This window comes from Varanus komodoensis, unplaced genomic scaffold (genome assembly GCF_004798865.1).
Source record: "Varanus komodoensis strain SLA01 unplaced genomic scaffold, ASM479886v1 scaffold16, whole genome shotgun sequence".
NCBI lineage: Eukaryota > Metazoa > Chordata > Lepidosauria > Squamata > Varanidae > Varanus > Varanus komodoensis.
Window position 1 is genome coordinate 4,821,101 of NW_025335468.1, and position 18,620 is coordinate 4,839,720.

Genomic DNA, 18,620 nt, shown 5'->3' on the forward strand with positions numbered 1-18,620 from the left:
GCTGTGTTTAATAACAATTTTTTTATTATAGAACCATGCTTTGCCTTTTATTTGTGGACACTGTTAGCTACTCACATACTGTTAGCTACTCACATAACTCTTTTTTCAAAATGTGCATGAGGCACAGCTGTCTGAATAACCTTGCAGGAGTACCTAATGTGCCTTCCCTTTGAACATGTGAATGGTGACGAGAACAGAACCAGCCTTCGGCAAGGCCTTGTTCGCCGGCTGCAGAAGGAGTGCTTTGCAAAGAAAGCTCTCTCACAAAATGTCAAACAGACACAGGAAATCTTTGCCTGTTTACTCAGATGTAATTCCAGCTGTAAGCATGTTTAATACCACAGCCTAAACTTTGAAACCAATATTTAGAGGCAGAAACATAAGTTTTAGGAACTACTCAAATTTGAAAGACCCCATAATTTTCACCCTTAAAGCCCTAACAAGAGCCAATTTGGCTCTATGCCAAGTATGCTTCCGCTTTTATGCTTTGTTTTAACACACAAACTGAGCTTTACCACATGTTAGGCTTATAACCTTGTTGGTATGGTAAAAAACTGCAAAGGTAAAGCAAAGGAAAGAGAAGACTAATGCATTAAGCCCCAAAGCTCTTATTAAGTTAGTAAACTCAACAGATGTTTGCCCAACTGTGTTCATAGGATAATGGTTACTTAATGTGAATTAGGAAAACAGCCCTACTCTCTACAAATATATATTTGCAAGGGGTTTACAGCTTCAGTGTACTTTTCTGTACACTGAAGAATGGAGGTTGACATTTGTCTGATCTTTCCACAAGTGTTTATACTTCTGCTCTAGTAAAGGCCGCTAATGTTTCTTTTTAAAAAAGCAAAATATTTACACTTGTTCTTTATAACAGCTAGTACTTAATCAACAGTATACTAGCAAGTAAACACAAATGGACGCTTTAGGAATCCATCCAAGCAATAGGACCTTGCAAGTTAGACATATAACATAGCCATATGAATACTCCCAAGTCACTTTGAATTTAAAGAGAATAATACTGTGTCTGCTGGTGTTACTGGTATTCCACCAGTTCTCAAAAGAGGATTTCAGGTCTTTCCAAGCTCTAGAAGTCAGAACAACAGAAAAAGGAACATTGGGAAAGGTCCCTCGACACTAAAAATGATGCTCCTGGTTGCCATCATTACCACCTATTTCTTCAGGAGCTGTGACTTGTGCCAGCTGTTATAATACATATGCAGTCCCCGACCTGAGGTTCTTGGGGTGGGGTGTGACACAAACATGGGCAGTGGAGGTTATTTATTTATTATGGTTTATAGCTTGCCTTTTATCCTTTCAAGGAACTCAAGTTGGCTTCCATAATCTTCCTCCTCCTCTCTATCTTACTCTCATTCTCACAACAACCCTGTGAAGTAGAATAGCCCTCACTTAACCCTACAACAGAATGCGATTATTGGAAGGTTGCTTAACTCTTGACTTACCCCAGCCAGGTGGGCCAGCATGAGGCAACAACCCCCTGGCCAGAGGTTGCTTATTCACAAGGGGGGCTGACATGCATTGCAACTCTAGAGTGTAAATTAACCCTCGGTGGACTGTTGTTTCACAAACAGTCCCAATAGTCGACTGCTACAACTTCTAACCAGAACAAGCCCAGAAATACAGGACTCTACAGAACAAGAGTGTGATCTTACTCCCACATTGGGAAATTGAGCATGATTTGGAAAATTCCTAAATGCCTATCAGGAACAGATTAGTATTATTATTATTATTATTATTATTATTATTAGAACATTTCTATGCCACCCCTTGCCGAAGCCTCAGGGCGGCTTACAACACAATACAATACAATACAATACAATATAAAAATAACAATATAAAATTAAAATTAATAATATAAAATAAATAAAAAATATAAACGATATAAAAGAAGTTATAAAAGAAAAGTTATAAAAGAAAAGAAGTCGCCCTGGCCAGATCAATAGCTTTCATAACAATATGAACCCCTTTCAGGCAGCTTAGAAATAAATAAATAGGGAACTGAAGAAATCACTATGCTGGGAATCTGACAGATGATTAAAATGATGTTCTCCTCCCATGGCTTCAAAAGTATCATACATTCTACATCATTAGCCTTCTTATTGCCTAGTTTAAAAAAGAAACATTTCTGGGAAGTGAAAGTTAGCAATATATGCAAATTTTGCTTTCAGCATGTCAGTAATTATTGTAACAAATTAATTTAGAATCAAAATTTTCCAGAAAAATACAAAAAAGGTCACTGGAGGGGAGAAAAACAAGCAGCAACATTCTACAGCAGGCTCAGTCAAACTCAATCAGTCTTTTGCCACATGCTCCAGCTTCCTCAAAGTCTGCTTTGTAGCCTCATCTGTAAACCAGGTCGCTGGAGTAGGGAAAGAGCAACTAGGGAAAGATTGAATCAAGAATCCAATTTCCAGCGGGGAATTGATAGAAACATCTATCACATCCAATGCTAATACAATGTCAGTCGCATTCCAGAGACCAACAGTTCTGTCAATCTCCTGGGACAAACCAAATTAACAGATTTCTCACCCTGATAAAGGTGAAAGGGTTCCCTTCCCTGTAACTGAACTGGAACTGGTCTAACACAACAAAGGCCTAGTTTGACAGTGGCTTAATAAAGCACAGCCGCTTGCTAGCTGCCCCTGTGCATGCTGGTGATATATTACCAGATTTACCAATTTACTCTTACCAGGTGCAGCTTGTGATGTCCAGACCAGGCAAAGGAGCGTGGCTGTGGTGGATAACAAACCACCCAGAACCCATGGCCTATTCTAGGGTCGCTGGGTGATTTGTTAATTACCCATCTTTGCTACATTTGGATGTTAAGGCATACCATGCTCAGCAAGAGCAAGCGGGTAAATCAGCTAGCATGCACAGGTGTAGTTAACAGACCGCCATGGTACCATATGTTAAAGTGAATGAATCCAGAGTCTTCATTCTCCAGACTCCTGACCAGTCCTCTGGCCCATACAGAAAAAGATTTGGCATATGTCTTGCTACATATGTTGGGCCGAGACTGCTGTGATCACATCCCCCCTGCTCCTGACTCCCATCCTACACCTTCCATGTAGGGAGATCAGCCGCCAAATGCTGCAAAACTGAAAAGGATCTTTGGGGAAGGAAACAAAAGCAAACCAAAAATGAAACAAAAATACCCATCCATCCATCTGAATACCTTTACTAAGCAAACAAAAGTGAGATAGAAATCCTTCGCATATTCATCCCTTACATTAGAAAACACATTTATTTAGCTGTTTGTGGATTATTGTAAAGGCTGGACAAACCATACCAATTTTGCGATGGGACGTTGGCAGTGCTGCTTCTGGGAATGCTGAGATTTGACAATTGTCTTGATAACTTGGATAGTGAGGCTCTGGATGACTGACTCGGCAAGGCTGCTGCACATTTGTGTCTTGTACTATGGGGAAAGAGCAATACCAGGACTCATCAAAGAGTTCAATATTGGTTGTGATTTGATATTTTTAATGTGAGCATCCAAGAAGTAAGATTACAGTAAGAAAGCTAGAACAACTCTAGGCAAAGTGGGTTATATCCAATAACAGACCTACTTAGAGCAGAAAAAAATAATGAATGCAACTTAAGTTAGCTCAAGTTGCACTGGATAATGCTCAGTATAAGTTCGACAGTTCACATCACTTTTCGTTCAAGGGTAATGCAGACAGTACAGCTAGAATGCCTGGCATCTCTTTGCAAACAGAAGCAGCAGTTGGGTTTCTTTTAATAGCAAGCAACTAGTAGAACACACAGAATCATACACATATATTTCATTCCCAGCATTTACCATTTCAATCTGAATAGAATGCCCATTTCAATAAAGAATAATAAAACCAAAAATCTGAATACTGACAATCTCAAAATTAAAATACCCATGATATTTTTAGTGACAGAATGCCATTCTTCTAAAGAAAAAGTCTGAAGTCCAGCATCATGTCACTGGATATCAGCACCTGTAATGCCACCTGGATGCCAGCACCTCTTTCCTTTCGTGGCCCATGCACCTCCCAAACCTGTGCCAGAGCGCTCCCCCCTCACCTTTTCTGGATCAGACTGGAGGGCCAAGTGTGGAGACGACTCAATGGAAGAGGAACCCATTCTGCCAGCACAGTCCAACCTGCTGGACATTATTGGGTGCAACCCCAAATACTATTGTTTCCAGGCATAATGCTATGCAATTTTTAAGAGAATAAAGGCTTCCAACTCCCAGCATGCCCCAGTCCAACACAGTTTAGTAAGGACTGTGGATTGCTATGCACTAGTGGTCAAGGTTTTTGCTTATTATGCTTTTCTGCAATTCTAAAACTACTTTAGTAAATATCTTCAGTATTTTATAAAGCAAGTTCAAACCTGAAATGCTGATAAGCTCCCTAACATTTAAATCCACATCTTGTGAATGAGACTGACATTTGCACAGAATATATTTTGTTAGCGTTGTTCACCCTCAGGGCCCTTTTGCGCACAACTAATCTCAAGTCATCTTCAATACATATTCACACAGGAAAAGGTTAACACTGCTGCTGAACTCAGGATCCATACAACTAACACCTACACCTCTCCTTATAACCACCTGTGGATTGGGCTTAAAGTTTATTGTCAAAATTGCTTCAGGCTACAATCCTAGATATGTGTACCTAGAAGTAAGTCCCATCACAATCAATATGATTTACATTCCAGTAAATGCCCATAGGATTTAGCTGCTGTCTGCTCACATTCTTCCTCAGATTCTGGGTTATGATAAACCACTCTGAAGATAAGCTCCAGTTGGTGCAGTTGGTTGGTTGTACACTCACTGACTCTCATTACTCTGCACAGACAAACAGGCACTCTTTGGCTCCCTGTACATTGTTTCCCCCTTAGTCCTCCTGCACACTCTTGGCACATATCCCATCAGTCTTTAAAGCATAGGCTCAACAGCCTATTTGGCTAATGGACACAGTGCAATTATAAGCAGATTACAGTGAATTTTGGAAAATTATCTTTCACTTTTGGAGATCTTTGCACCCATTTAATGAGATTTGTTTTTCCTCTTAGGAGAAACCTGCACAAATGGAAATACAATTAAAACAAATCTTCAGAAAGTTGCACAAATTCACTAAGGTGCAGTGGATTTGTACACTCACTGTCTCACAATACCCCTGATAGACAATCAGCTGCTCTGCAGTTTCCTCTGAGCTGTTTCCCAAATCTTCCCAAGGGTGGAGAAAAAATCAACATTTTATTGTCATAAGCCGCCCCGAGGCTTCGGCGAATGGGGCGTCATAAAAATGTTTTTTTTTTAAAAAAAATATGAACAAAACTCTCCAAAGGTGAAAGAAGCTGAAAAAACAAATGTTACATTTGTGCAAATTTCCCTGAAGGTGGAAAAAATCACCAATGTTAACTCTGTACAAATTGCCCAACATGAGAAAAAGAGGTGTCCCTGTCTAGGAACGTGACAAAGTAGAGGAGTAAATTAGCTAATTTCATTTCAAGACGTAAAGGAGGGGATATGATTGGTGGGATCAAAAGGAAAAACTTAATTCTTTCACTGCTCCTGGCAGGCAGCTCTGTAGACCTTTCCGATGAACCATGCGCAGGCCACTCTGCTGGGTTCATGCAACGTGACCAGCCACTCTCAAAACAGGCCAGCCTGAACATCCCAAGGACATGCCATGGCTTCTCCCAGTGGCTTCCACATGGTTAACAAAGCACACTGAGGAAGCCGTGCCAGGTTTGGCTGTCACAACAAACCACTGTGAAACAAAGAAAGCTAACAGCTCATGCCATACAAACCAGGTCTCTGACTTTCTTACCCTGAAATTTTGGTGCTAAGAATCAATAAATCTACACAAGCTACCTTGTGCACATGTGAGTGTGCAAGAGTCAGTTTACTTACCAGTGGTGCCAGTGAAAACATCACCCTGGGATGGACTTTCTGAGATAATAGCTGTGGCCTCCACAGTTGACGTACGGTCAAATGTCAAAGTGCCGGAGGTAGTAATCTGCCCAGAAGGAGTCACAGTGACTAAAAAAAAGTAGCAACTATTTTAGAATTAAGTAAAATGTTAACACCCATTTGATTACTTAGAAATCTCTCCATATTTATTCCAACTGGTCTAACTCACAACCAAACTTTCACAAAGGCAATCCTCCTCTAATACCAGCAACGCAAGGAAAGAAGCTTCAGGGTTCTACACACAGAAAAACAAGGACAGAAGCTTCCCAGTTCTACAGATCAAAGAGACAGGGGCAGTGGTGGAGAGAACCCCGGGGTTAGATTACAAGTTGGTGAAACAAACATAAACACTGAATATAAAAGTTTAGATTTTGAAGACAACAAAACAAGATTTTGAAGACAACAAAAGCTTCCCAGTTCTACAGATCAAAGAGACAGGGGCAGTGGTGGAGAGAACCCCGGGGTTAGATTACACGTTGGTGAAACAAACATAAACACTGAATATAAAAATTTAGTCATTTTGCTGACAACAAAACAAAACCATCTGCTGGTAGATGGACAAACACTGATTACAGACATCAAGAACAACACTTAGTTTTGTTTGCTTTTCTGAACAAAATGACAAAAGCAGAAAGGAGAAGGTCTTCTGTTCAATCAAATGTACAGCACTCCCTTAGTAGTTCAATACACAAACCATTTCCAAAAGAAAAATAGTACATGATAATATATGATGGTTCTGACTCATTTAACAAGGATGTTTATTCCAAGAATAAACTACTTACAAGTAGTAGCAGCAGTTCCTGGAAGCAGGGTGATATTTTTCGGGGAATCCTTCTTCACTGGAGTTGTAGGCAATTCATTTTCTTTTTTCCGTCGTTTATAGGGGACAAACAGTCTCACAGGACCACTCTGATAAACAGTAAACAACCATTAGATTTCTTTACTGTGATTATCTCTGTGTCACTCTGGGCCTTTCATTGCAAACTGCACTGAATAAACCTTTCATGAAACCAATATAAGCTAACTAACCGCTAGGATTCCCCACAGTCTTTTATAAATTGCCTTCCAAACTGCCACAATAAAATTTTTACTCTCCCCTGAATTTTGTACAGTGTACTTAGTACAAGGCCTTCATCAGCACAAGACCTTTTCAGGCTGAGTTGTGAAGGTCCTTAATAAAGCAGATCACCAGATAAATTTTAATAAGTACGAAATCTCCTTGTTCTTAAAATGATTTAGGAGACGGCTAATTTCTCAGTGTTAAATCAGTACTTCTGTTACACTGTCACTCCTGAAACAAGCCAAGTAGCGCTTATACTGGAGCTGTGTGTTACAATCTATTTTGTGACATGTTATTGCATTCATTAAGGAACCACAAATTTTATTTTTAGTGAAACCTGGGACTTGGAAGAATGTTGAAAGGGTGGCCTACCCTATCCTTCTGGGTAGGCTTCATGTACTCGGCAATAATCATGGGGTGTAATATTCAGAGAACAGTGCAATTTCCGTTGCTACCTCCACACTGTGCATCCAGTCTACCCTTTAGCTTCTCCTCCACTCATCTCTGGGAAACCCTGCAAGAATGCAGTTCTCTTGACCACATCCTTGCTACTTGGAGGACCCCAGAGCAAGGGACTTCCGAGATCCCTGTGCCTTGACAAGCTGAAGCCAGCAGGACTGGAAAAGCAGCGGGGATGGCCTGTTGCCTCCGTCTTCTGATTCCCTTTATTTTCACTAGATGGGCTCTTCAGGGCTTTGGAGGGAGGAGGCTGGAGGAAATGCAGGAGAAATCACATCCTGGCACCCCTCCCCGCAGTTTTTTCCCTCATTCCTGGCCTTCAGAACAGCCCCTTTCCCCTCTCCCCAAGATTGAGTTTCCAACCTCAGAGAGGCAGCTGGCACAGTTTTCTCTGCAGCAGCTGCGAGAGACTTGGGGGTCTGATTTCTGACCCACCTTTCCAATGTCAGAGCATTGTGCCCCACCTTGGAATGGGTTTTCTGAGGCATCCAGTGGTCCCTGGGACATTCACCCAGGCACTGCAGGACTCTTCTTTAAAATGTTCTTATTAAGGTATGAATTTAACTACATTATTTAAAGACTGTCATTGTAGTAGTCTGACTGAATCTTAATGCCATTTGAATGGATTCATTTAATCCACTAGAAATATTTCTTAATGAGTGGTGACATTTTTATAAAAATATGTTAATAACCATATCGCTGCATTTCTAATAGCCTCAGTCAAGTTTCTTCCACCAAAAGCTCAGCTGTCACAACCATCAAAGGAATGTCCCTGGGTTTCGGACAGAGGTGGGCACGTGACCACCTGCGCTTCTGCTTTTCCTTCCTAAGCAAAGCAGCCTTTGGCCTGTCAAAGTTACAGCTCTTCAGATGCACCATCCTAACAGCTTTGGAAGCAGCAGCTGCGCACTCACCAGACTCATGTCGTCGCAGCAAGCTGCACAAGTGCACGAGGCAGCGTGGGGATTTAATATCCCATCCTGAATTGGGAGAAAAGAGCAGTATTAGTGGAGGAAGCCTGCTCCAAGTGATGCCAAGAAGCCCGTGTTCTCCTGTGCAGAACACAGGGCCGGTCTTGGGACTCTGAGCACCAGCATACAGAAAAACCTTTCCCGTTCCTCCAGACAATGGCTGCTGGCCCAGTCTTGGGCAGCAAAGCAGCCATGACACTTGCATCCTGCAGCAGCTCCTCGTGTTGCAATTCAGCATGGAGACTGCCCCTTCTCTCATGGTGACCAGCTCTGTCCAGCTTCCTTACAGAGGCTGCTGCTGCCACTGTTGCGGAGCCAGGGGTCCTATCCAAAGGTAATCCTACTCAGAGTTGTCCCAGTGAAATGAAGGCGGCTTAAGTTAGACTAACTTCAAATAGAATCAGTCATGCAATAGTGGACTGGGATGGGGTGTTGCAGATTCAAATCCCTGCTAAGCAGTGAAGCTCACTGGGTAACCACAGAAAATCAGTAGCTCATAACTTGATTTACTTCACTGAGCTGCAATAAAGAAAATACCTCCTTGGAGGGTGAGAGGAACACACTAAGGAAAAAGTAGAATACAGTAGCTGGCAGGCAGACAGACTTGGGTGACAAGAGCATTAACTCGTGGTATGAGCTTCTCTGCTCCATATGGATCTTTTTTACATCTCCATCAAAATTATGGCAACAGTTTAAAACCAAGAGACATACCAAAACCAGTAACTAAAGGCACAATCTTATGCATATTTAGAGAGGAAAAAAGTCCTGCAGCTTCCAGGACTCTCCAGTCGGCAGTGCAGGTTGAGCAATGCTGGGAATTGTTTAGAGCAATCAATCAATCAGTCAATCAATCCTGCACATATAGGATTACCCTCAATAAAGGATTCACCAAAACATTATAAAATACAGCATCTTCCAAAATGAAATTACTCTTTTAAGTTCTTGATCCTCCCTAAGGGCATTTTAACTTTATAACAGTCATTTGTTAATAGGAATATAAGTAAACCCCTGATGCAGCAAAGTTAAAAGAGCAGATATACCAACAGAAGGCCCCGGGAGGGTTTCAAGGAGCTTCCTCTGCTCCCACAGCCATTTTTGCTTTCTAGAGGTCAGTGCTGAAGCTGACCACTTCTGAATACATTGGCCTACTTTTTCCCAGCTGAGAACTTGCTGGTCTGGGCAAGTGGAGAGTCTTGCCTAGAGTGCCTTTCTTTTCAGGAAAATTACCCTTTTTGGATTGCATGGTTTCTCTCCTTCTGTGCATACTTACCTAGGAGGAAGACTCACTGATCTCAGCAATATTTGCTGAATAGATATGCATAGAACTGGGCAGTTAACAGTCATGTAACTTGACTTACATTGTGTCCAGTTTCTCTACACTAACAGTTACGAAAAATGCATTTTCCTACCTTCATTGTAGAGAGAAGGGGAGTGGGCGGGGGCGGGGGGGAGAGAGAGAGATCCAGCTTACATGAATAAGGCACTGTATTGGCCTCCCAGCATAACGGATGCTTCTTTTCCAGTCCTTGCTGCTGGCTCTTCCGGCCATGGCTTCAAATTCGGTGGGGCTGTACCAGTTGTCCCCTTGCTTAATGCAGCGTCCTCGGCCACCTTGAATAAGGCAATTCAGCAAGATTAGTCTCCGCTGAAGAACTGCTTTGTCAAGTACGACTCAGTTGAGCCTACAAGACTTGCAGGCCTAGCAAGGCTGGGCACACATAAGGGTCTTAGAACAGCCTTCTGCAACCAAGAGCCCTCCAGATGTTCCAGACTACAACTCCCATCACCATGGCCGTTAGCCAATGCTCAGGGGTGATGAGAGTTGTAACCCAAAACATCTGGAGAGGGCCAGGTTGAGGAAGGCTGACTTGGAGTGTAGTTGCAACTGAGTAACAAGCATCTGAGGACCAAAAAGGTGGGACTTTAAAAGTGTGTTGTGCTGCCTAGGGTGGGTTTTTTAATTCTAGTGTAGGCACAGAGCCCCCAGTATGGCTCTTAAAAGCCCCGGCTACCTGCCACATTGATCTGGAGCCTATTAGCTCTTCTAGAATAGAAATAATAAAAAGACATCGCTATCTTTTAAACAACAGCCATTTTGGCTCTGACACTGTAGGACAAACACAGACTCTATGGGACCAAATGAAAGTTGGTGAGTATGGACTGGGACAGCATTGTCCACTGGATGACAAGGCTGCATTTCAAAACAAGTGTCTTTTCCAGTGGATTATATGCGAAGCACACCCCATTCACTTCCCAGTACAGAATCATAAGAAATAGTCACATTAGCACTCACCCCAGCATGAGAAGCAAAGAAAGAGTATAACTCCACTTTTTCTCCTGGCTCTGACTGAAGGTCCATCTAATCCAGCATCCTGTTTCTGCCAGTGGCCAAACGGAAGTCCACACATGGGGCAGGAAACCAAGAGCCTGCTCTGGTGGTTGCTCCCTGGCAACTGATCCTGAGAGGTACCCTGGCTCTGAACCTGGAGGACCCACATGCAGTCACTTTCCTCACATCTCAAAAATGTACTTCCAATCTAAGCACCCCCACTGCTCCAACAAACGGGCATCCGCTTTCATTCAGGAGCAAATAAGGGGTGCAAACATCCCTCCTCCTTGTGCAGCCACATTGAGACACGTGACACTGGGCTGGATAAGATGAAAACCAGGAAAGAGTTCCCTACCGGCCATTGGCTTACCTTCAAAATTCCCAACAACATTAAGACAATGTTGTAGAAATCAGAGTTTCCAATTCTGGCCAGCGACTCCTCAGCTGCAGCAATGTAAGCTGAAAGCTGGTCAGCCCTACTTGGTGCCTGCTCTCAAGCCTGAAGGAGAAACTCTGCAGGATTGCGAGCCATTCCCTCAGGTCAGAAGAGGAGGATGAGACGCCTCACCTGAGCCAAGTCGGTTTTTGTACAGGATCCCACTGATATTTCGGCATCGCACAGGCAGCTCATTGTCATACACTGAAGGATCCCAGTTGTATTTTGTTCCACCTTTGTCTTGTCCAGATGTTAAAGGCGTGGGAGGGGATGGAGGTCCTGCAGATTAATGGAAAGGAAGTCACATTTTGTTCAAACAGCTACTACGCCACCACATGGAGAACACTGAAATGCCAGCCTGACAGACCAATAATGATCTTGAACTATGTATTTAAGATAGGGCAACTTTCCCCAGTCTGGTGTCTTCCAGATGTGCTGAACTACAATGTCCATCATCTCAGGCAACTCATCTGGAGGGCACCAGGTAGGAGTAGACTAAGATATGAAGCCGAATGGCTTCCTTATATGTCATCACTCAAGGCAACTGCAGTCAGTCAGATGACCATGTTGGTGGACTGAAATATACAAAGAAAGAGACAGAACTAACCAGTTATGTCGACAACTTACCTAGCATGAAATAGGAAAGTTCTGTACAAAATGCAGGCTATTCAAAGTGGTAGAAATTTGCTGCTTTCATACATTATCAAGACTGATAAATGAACTTGATAAACCAGAGTATTTGGCTCTATGAGTGCAATACTATGCATGCTCAGACAGAAAAGCATGCATAAGATTGTACACTGTTAACGTACTCCCATTTATTTGGGCTAACATTTCATTAATTTGTTTTATTTCTATCCTGCTCAATACCTAATGTTTTCTAGGAGGTTCATAAAAATTACAAAACAGGAAAATCCCATCAATCTTAATCTGGTGCTGAAAATATGCCAACATTGGTGCCAGCCAGACTTCAGTGAGAACATCCCACAGTTGGGGAACCACCATGGGAAGGCTATCCCCTTGTTGTCACCCTTCAAGCAACCCTTGGACAAGGCGTTCAGAGAAGAGCCACAAACATTGGCCGTAATGGTTGAGCAGGTTTGTTTTAGGAGAACCTGATCTTCCATACAGTACACAGAATTCCAACTGATTTGTGGTTTCTGTAAACATGGTGCTGGCAACCATAAATCCATGTATACTTTGTTTTCGTTCTGATTTACCACATAATCATCACTAACACGTAATAGAAAAGATAACAAAACTGGTGTATGGAAGACTATACAATAAATAAGCTGCATTGAAGGAGCAAACTTCTGCATGTTTAGGCAGAGAAAATGCCTACAACTCCCTGCATGGCTCGCTGGGGCATGCTGAGAACTAGGCCTTTTTTTGTGTCTAAATATGCAGAATACTGCACCTTTAAATTAGCATAAATACTTCCAGATAAAAAAATAGATACGGAGGAATTCACAATACTCAAAAACACAATGTGAAGTCCAACAGTATCCATCTGCCCACCCGTGCTCCTCCAAATCTGCTGTGGAGGCCCAGAGGACCCTCCAGAGCTGACAGGGAGGAGTGCAATTAGTTGAAAAGGTAGGTCATTTCTGCTACATGAGCAGCAGTCCATTTGCCTGACGCTTCCTGGAACCAAGTGATACACATTTATAAGAATATTAGGTTGGAGTAAGACATTCTTAGAATACTGTATTAAAATCAAGAGACAAGTTAGTCATGACTAACTGAAATCCCACGGATTTTGGTGGCTGCTATCCAACACAATATGCTTATGTCTCCAAAGTTCAATAAAACTTTGTGATCCTATGGTAAATTTCTCTTTATGTTATATCTTCTTACATCTCTCACTCTTAAAATGCTTTGTTTAGATTTGTGATTTAAGACAATCCCTGAATCACTCAGGATATAAAAGAGAACATTTAGAAAATATTAACACAAAGTAAAGGGGTAATACTCCAAAGAAGAGTTTATATGAAGACACAAAAACATCACCATAGAGTTGCTACTCATTACATAAAAGGCAGGAAACTAAACTGTAGGAATGACATGCTAAAAAGCCCTGCAAGGCCACCTTATACCTGGTGTAAGAGGCGCCGATGGCCCCTTTAGCCCTGCTGTCTCTACAATGCTGCCATCCGTGTGAACCACAATCAGAGTGGCTTTCTCAGCATTCAAGCTGTCCCCAATTTGAAGAGCCGTCCTTCCAGACTGCAGAATAAAGGAAGAGCACAAGTTGACAGGCATGCCATATTTCCCATATTCTTAGTGGGCCTCTTTGAATGCAACAGCAACAAATTAATCACGAGCTAAGTAAGCAGCTTCCAGTTTGAATACTGCAGGATAACTTTGGATTGTTTAACCCACAAACAACCCAAAATTTTTGTGTATGTATGTCATGAAACAGCTTACAATTAAGCTGACTGGAAGTTGCATATTCAAATCAGGAGCAGCATGCAATCAGATAAATGAATTTTATCCATTGACCCCAACGTCATTTTGGTGATCCTGGTTCTGCCCAGCGTGAAAAAAAATAAGTAATTTTTTGGGGAAAACAATTTTAAAAATGATTTTTAAAAGTTAAATCAGATTTTTTAAATTTAAATTGGATTTTTAAAATAAAACTCTTTTTGAGAAAAAATCTATCTAAAGATTGTTTTCTATTTATGATACATTATAATCCAAAGGTTATTTATCATGAAATAAGGATTAGTTTTTAATTAGGTAGCATGAGGCTGTATATTCATGCAATGTTTACTTTTTTTTTGGTAAATGAATTCCATTAAACCATCCACAATGTCATGCTCTTCTATAGGTTTCTATAAGATTATTGGACAAATTTTTCTCTGGATGATCTCAGGTACTTGGCTTTGCAATTCTCAAAACTGTAAATTTGTGTCTGCAGAGATCACATGCCTCTTCTTCTCAGCAAAAATGTTATAAAACATACAGAGATGAGAAAAGGACCTTAATCCCATTGTTCCTTTGCAAATCTATGTACACAGAATCAATCCCTTACCTCCTAAATGCTAAGTTTCAAAAAATTAATAGAAGATGATTGTTGGGAGTAGAATAGGTCTGCACAAGATGCTAAGTTTGAGGAAGGAAAGGAAAACCTTTTGAACAGAATACTCCAGAAGAAAAGCTCCTTTGGATCATTTTGTGTCTAGCCTGAGGTTTAGCATTCTTTTCCTGGAGAAATTCTATAATGGCAGCAGGCTGTAAAAGAGACCCAGTCTGGGAATATTTTAATGAAGTTCCTCTACCCTCAGGTAAGATAAGTATGTGTGCAAATTATGTAGTCTTATTGACTAGTGCTTTAAATCTTGACTTAAATCGATTGGATTTAAATCAAGTCCACCCTGGTTCTGCCACCAAGTAAATTGTGAGATTGTCCAGTATGGGATTACAAAAAACAAAACAGAATAATGGATACGCCCCCACACTCTTGAATAAAGCTGTTAAAGATACACCAGTGCAAGAGGACTGATGAACTGTAAAAGGTAGACACAAAAAAGCTTGCGGCTACTTATCATAGAATAAATATTGAATATGCAAAAATAAATATTTTGGGGATGGGATGAACTGTGACCTTACCAGCACATGTCCTGAGATAGATGCTGCATTTGCTACTGAAGTGGTGAAAACATTGTCCGCAGAGGCACCCACATTGGCTACTGTTACTGTGGTCACTTCTGTAATATACAACCAAAAATATCATAGACTCATAGTAAAGATTTAGATTTAAATGGATTTAATTATTTGTAATTATGCAATGTTGGTTGTTTCTTCTATTTTGTTTTCCGTGAAAAAATCATGTAACACAGGGAAAGAACTTATTTTAGCCAAAGAACTGAACTGAATTCCAAAGAAGCTTTTGGGGGCCATATTCCAGTGATGGATGTCTGTCTTTGGACAGTGAGCAGGGCAAAATACTGGCATATTTTAACTTAAAGCTCTTATTGCTCATAATTAAACCTAATTTCACGGTTTTAGAATGGGGTGAGGGGGTGGGAAGGTGCAACTACTGGAAAACAGCAAATTATTGACAGTCAGCCATGTTTGGAATCTCTAAGTACTGGATTTTATGCACAGGCCTTAGATCTCCTTCCCCTGATCTAGAGGGTTATGCCAAAATCAGGGATAGGCATCATGGAGATTATCAGAGCCTTGAGCATGGCACTCACCACCCTTGATGCTGCCAGCCCCAGTGCTGAAGTACAACAATGAAGAGCAAGCCCCCAATGGCTTCTCGCCAAAGTGAGGTAGCAAATTGCCAAGGAGACTAAAAAACAAAACAAAACCATATGTAGTTTGTTCTCAAGTTAAATGTGGTCCTCCAGGTGTCCATAGGAGTTTGCCCCAGTTTGGCCCCTGAAGTGTGGGACTGGAAAGTGGCCCTCAAAGACTATCCAAAATTGCCCATCCGGACTGAGACGTCTTTCCCTCTTCCCAGAGAGAACATTTCAATACATAAAATATTTATATAAACTTGGTTGTTTGAACACAATCAATCAATCGATAAATCAAGGTAATTATTGGAAAGAAGACTAGAGTGTAATGAAGGACAAACATCATTTTCATTATATTAACTTTGCAACTCTTTACTTCCACTGATTTTTGGAGTTCATGGGTTAAGCTTTTAACAGGATAAGGTTTCAGAATACATCCCATGGGTTGCAATCCTGTACACACTTACCCTTTAAGGTCTCATTGAGTTCAGTGGAACTTACAGACATGCACAGGAATGCACTGTTAATCTGGCTGTTTGTGCTTGGCTTTGTACTGTTTGTACACGTGTTTCGTGTGATCCTTCAGGGTGGAACATACAGAACGTGTGTATGGGCAAACCTAAGAATGATGGCTGTGTTTAGGGTTGTCATAGCCTTCCCTCCATCCCCCTCCTCTGCTCACCAACAGGTTTCCAAGTTGGCTGTTAGGCAGAAATTGGTACTTTTTCTAGGGATGCGAATGGTACGATGGTGATGAAATCTGCATGTGTTGAACTTCAGTTTGTCAAATCGCTGTTAAAACGGTTTAGAGAAGCTGCCAGGGACAAGAAACGCGGAGACACATGCACGTGATTTCTATACACGTGATGACTGGTAGGAGCCGAAGCGAAGATGCTCGACAGACAAGCTGTTTCACAAGCGTTGTTTGCAAATTTTATATGTGGCGTTAAACCGATGAGGGACCGTTCACCAGAGGCGACTCTCCACTTGCGCTGAGCACGCCTGCATGTGTGAACCTGACCAACGAGCGCAGACAGAGCGTAAAAGGCTAGCCGGCCGGCGCACTTCTGCGCATGCGCGCGGCGCACTGACCTGCGAAGGCTGCGGCGGCGGCGGCCTCGTCGGCGCTCGGCAGGGACTCGGCCCCCATCTCGATGTGTTCGGCACCCGCCGCCATGACGGTCACGGCCGTCACCTCCTCTTCCGGCTCCGCCCCCGACCCAGTCGCCTCCCCGCGCTGTTGCTGCTGGTGGTGTTGGTGGTGTTGCTGCTCTGAGCCCTCTGCGGCCGCGGCGGCTGCCGCTGCTGCGGCGACTGCAGCAGCAGCAGCAACCGCCGCCGCCTCGGCCAAACCCAGTTGCTTGGCGGCCGAGTCCGAGTCCTCCATCCGACGCGGGGTTAGCCGAGCCCGTCCGAGTGACAGTTATTCTCCGATCTCACCCGAGCTCCACATAGAGGGATCCCGAGCAGAAAACACACAGCCCAGGGCCTTCTCCGATCTTGTCCGAGTACTTCCGATGGCGAGCTTCACAGCGTTCCCCCCTCCCGCGAGTCCGTTTCGGCCTCACCCGGGTGATCCCGAGGAGTTTCCGAGTTGAACCGACCACTTCCGATCAATCCCAAACGCACGTTGAGGCGATCTAGAACTGGGCCGAAAGATCGCGAAGGTGCCCGAACAGGTCTAGGTTACCCATGGCTTCTAAAAGGGACGATCTACGGCGCTTGCCGAAGAGATCCGAATCCTTTCGGCTGTGACCGAACCTAGGGGAAGGGCCGAACGGGGACGAAGGCTGTCTGAATCCCGCCCCTCGCAAGGCAGCCCGAACGACTCCGAGGGAGCCAACGACGAAGTTGTTCGTGCGATCCCGCCCCGCGCGAAAACCAACGGACGGCAGTTTGCTGACACTCGCGAAGCCCCGAGTGAAGCTGCGCAAAGGCTGCTGGGATGCTGGGGAGGAATTGAGGCGGGGCGGGGCGGAATGGAAATATGGCGGCCGTGAGGCGAGGTGAGCTTGGTGATGCCGCGCATTCCGAGGTCTTAAACCGCGGCAGGGCGACTTGGAGGAGTCAGGCCAGGCTTCCCCAACCTGTACGTGCTGGTCGATAGCCTGGTTCCTAGGCCAGCCATGACTGGGGTAGCTGCGTTAGTCTCCGCTGGTGATGGGTTACCATGGCAACTGCGATACAAAATGCTGTTGCACTGTTTGCGGCCAGATCCCTTTGCATTATTCCCTCGAAGTACGTTCTGTGGCAAATGAAGCTTATTTCCAAGTCAATAGCGAGAGGGTTGCAGCTCTACAGTGCGATTTAAACTGTGTTAACTTGGGAAATGGAGGATTTCAGTGGCGTGCTTGCTTAAACAGAAGAAAAAGCATTACATCTTTCAGTGTGTCTTAAGCCAGCCCTGTTGGCTGGGACATGCTGGAAATTTAGGAGTTTTTTCCTGTCTAAACAAGCATAGGAATGTACCCTTAGGTGGTTTGTAGATGAAGATGATAGTTATAAGTATTACTTACTTACTGCATTTTTATCCCAGTTTTCAGACTACAGTCTCGCAGAGTGGCTAATATGAATTTAAAAAGAGGGAGAGACCCTGCCATCATGTTCACATGCTAAAATGACAAGCTACACAGGGAGAAGGAGATAAGATTTTAAGGGTAGAACAAGTAAAGCCAAGGCGCTATCTCCATTGGACATTTTTACCAGGATTGGTAATGCCTGACACACTGGTATGTCACAAAACACTTGCCCCAAACTATGCTGTTTCTGCCATTATATTTCATCAGATCAGTTATATGTCTTTTCTGTATGTTGCAATTTATCCAAAGTACATGTGCACTACTGTAGCAGTGTTGTGAGAAAAGGAGTAACAGCTTCAGTGAGCTGATGGGCAGGAGATGACCCTGGAAAAGGAAGTTTCCTATTAGGCTTCCACGAAACAGCAGCAAGGAGAAGAGTGTTATCAGCTTTCAGACACTTTAACATCTCCCACAACATCCATCCATCCATCTCTCTCTCATTCCCCCTCTCCCCCCCCCCCCCCCCCCCCCCCACCAACCAGGGAGCAAAAAACAACACATTTTCCCCTCCCCCCCCCCTAATCTGCTTCCACTCTTCCCCTACACAAAACACCCCACAAGTTACTGT

The 18,620-nt window shown here is 43.1% G+C and overlaps 2 protein-coding genes across 4 annotated transcripts in view; one reads left to right on the forward strand and one right to left on the reverse strand.

Annotated features, from left to right (window-relative positions):
* The window catches only part of DEAF1 (DEAF1 transcription factor), a 35,516-nt gene extending 18,604 nt beyond the window's left edge, over positions 1-16,912 (reverse strand). For both annotated transcript variants that reach the window (XM_044425981.1, XM_044425980.1), the window contains exons 1-9: positions 16,566-16,912; positions 14,839-14,936; positions 13,323-13,452; positions 11,359-11,505; positions 9,933-10,072; positions 8,405-8,470; positions 6,754-6,880; positions 5,912-6,040; positions 3,308-3,436 (exon numbers count right to left, since the gene is read on the reverse strand). In XM_044425981.1, the coding sequence (XP_044281916.1) occupies positions 3,308-3,436; positions 5,912-6,040; positions 6,754-6,880; positions 8,405-8,470; positions 9,933-10,072; positions 11,359-11,505; positions 13,323-13,452; positions 14,839-14,936; positions 16,566-16,860 (1,261 nt within the window). In that variant the 5' untranslated portion in view covers positions 16,861-16,912. The remainder of the gene's footprint in view (positions 1-3,307; positions 3,437-5,911; positions 6,041-6,753; positions 6,881-8,404; positions 8,471-9,932; positions 10,073-11,358; positions 11,506-13,322; positions 13,453-14,838; positions 14,937-16,565) is intronic.
* A 315-nt stretch (positions 16,913-17,227) lies between these two features.
* The window catches only part of TMEM80 (transmembrane protein 80), an 11,962-nt gene continuing 10,569 nt past the window's right edge, over positions 17,228-18,620 (forward strand). The window contains exon 1 of one of the 2 annotated variants that reach the window (XM_044425983.1): positions 17,228-17,479. In XM_044425983.1, the coding sequence (XP_044281918.1) occupies positions 17,461-17,479 (19 nt within the window). In that variant the 5' untranslated portion in view covers positions 17,228-17,460. Of the gene's footprint in view, positions 17,480-17,589; positions 17,712-18,620 lie in introns of those variants that run through there. The other variant, XM_044425982.1, reaches the window with a different exon arrangement.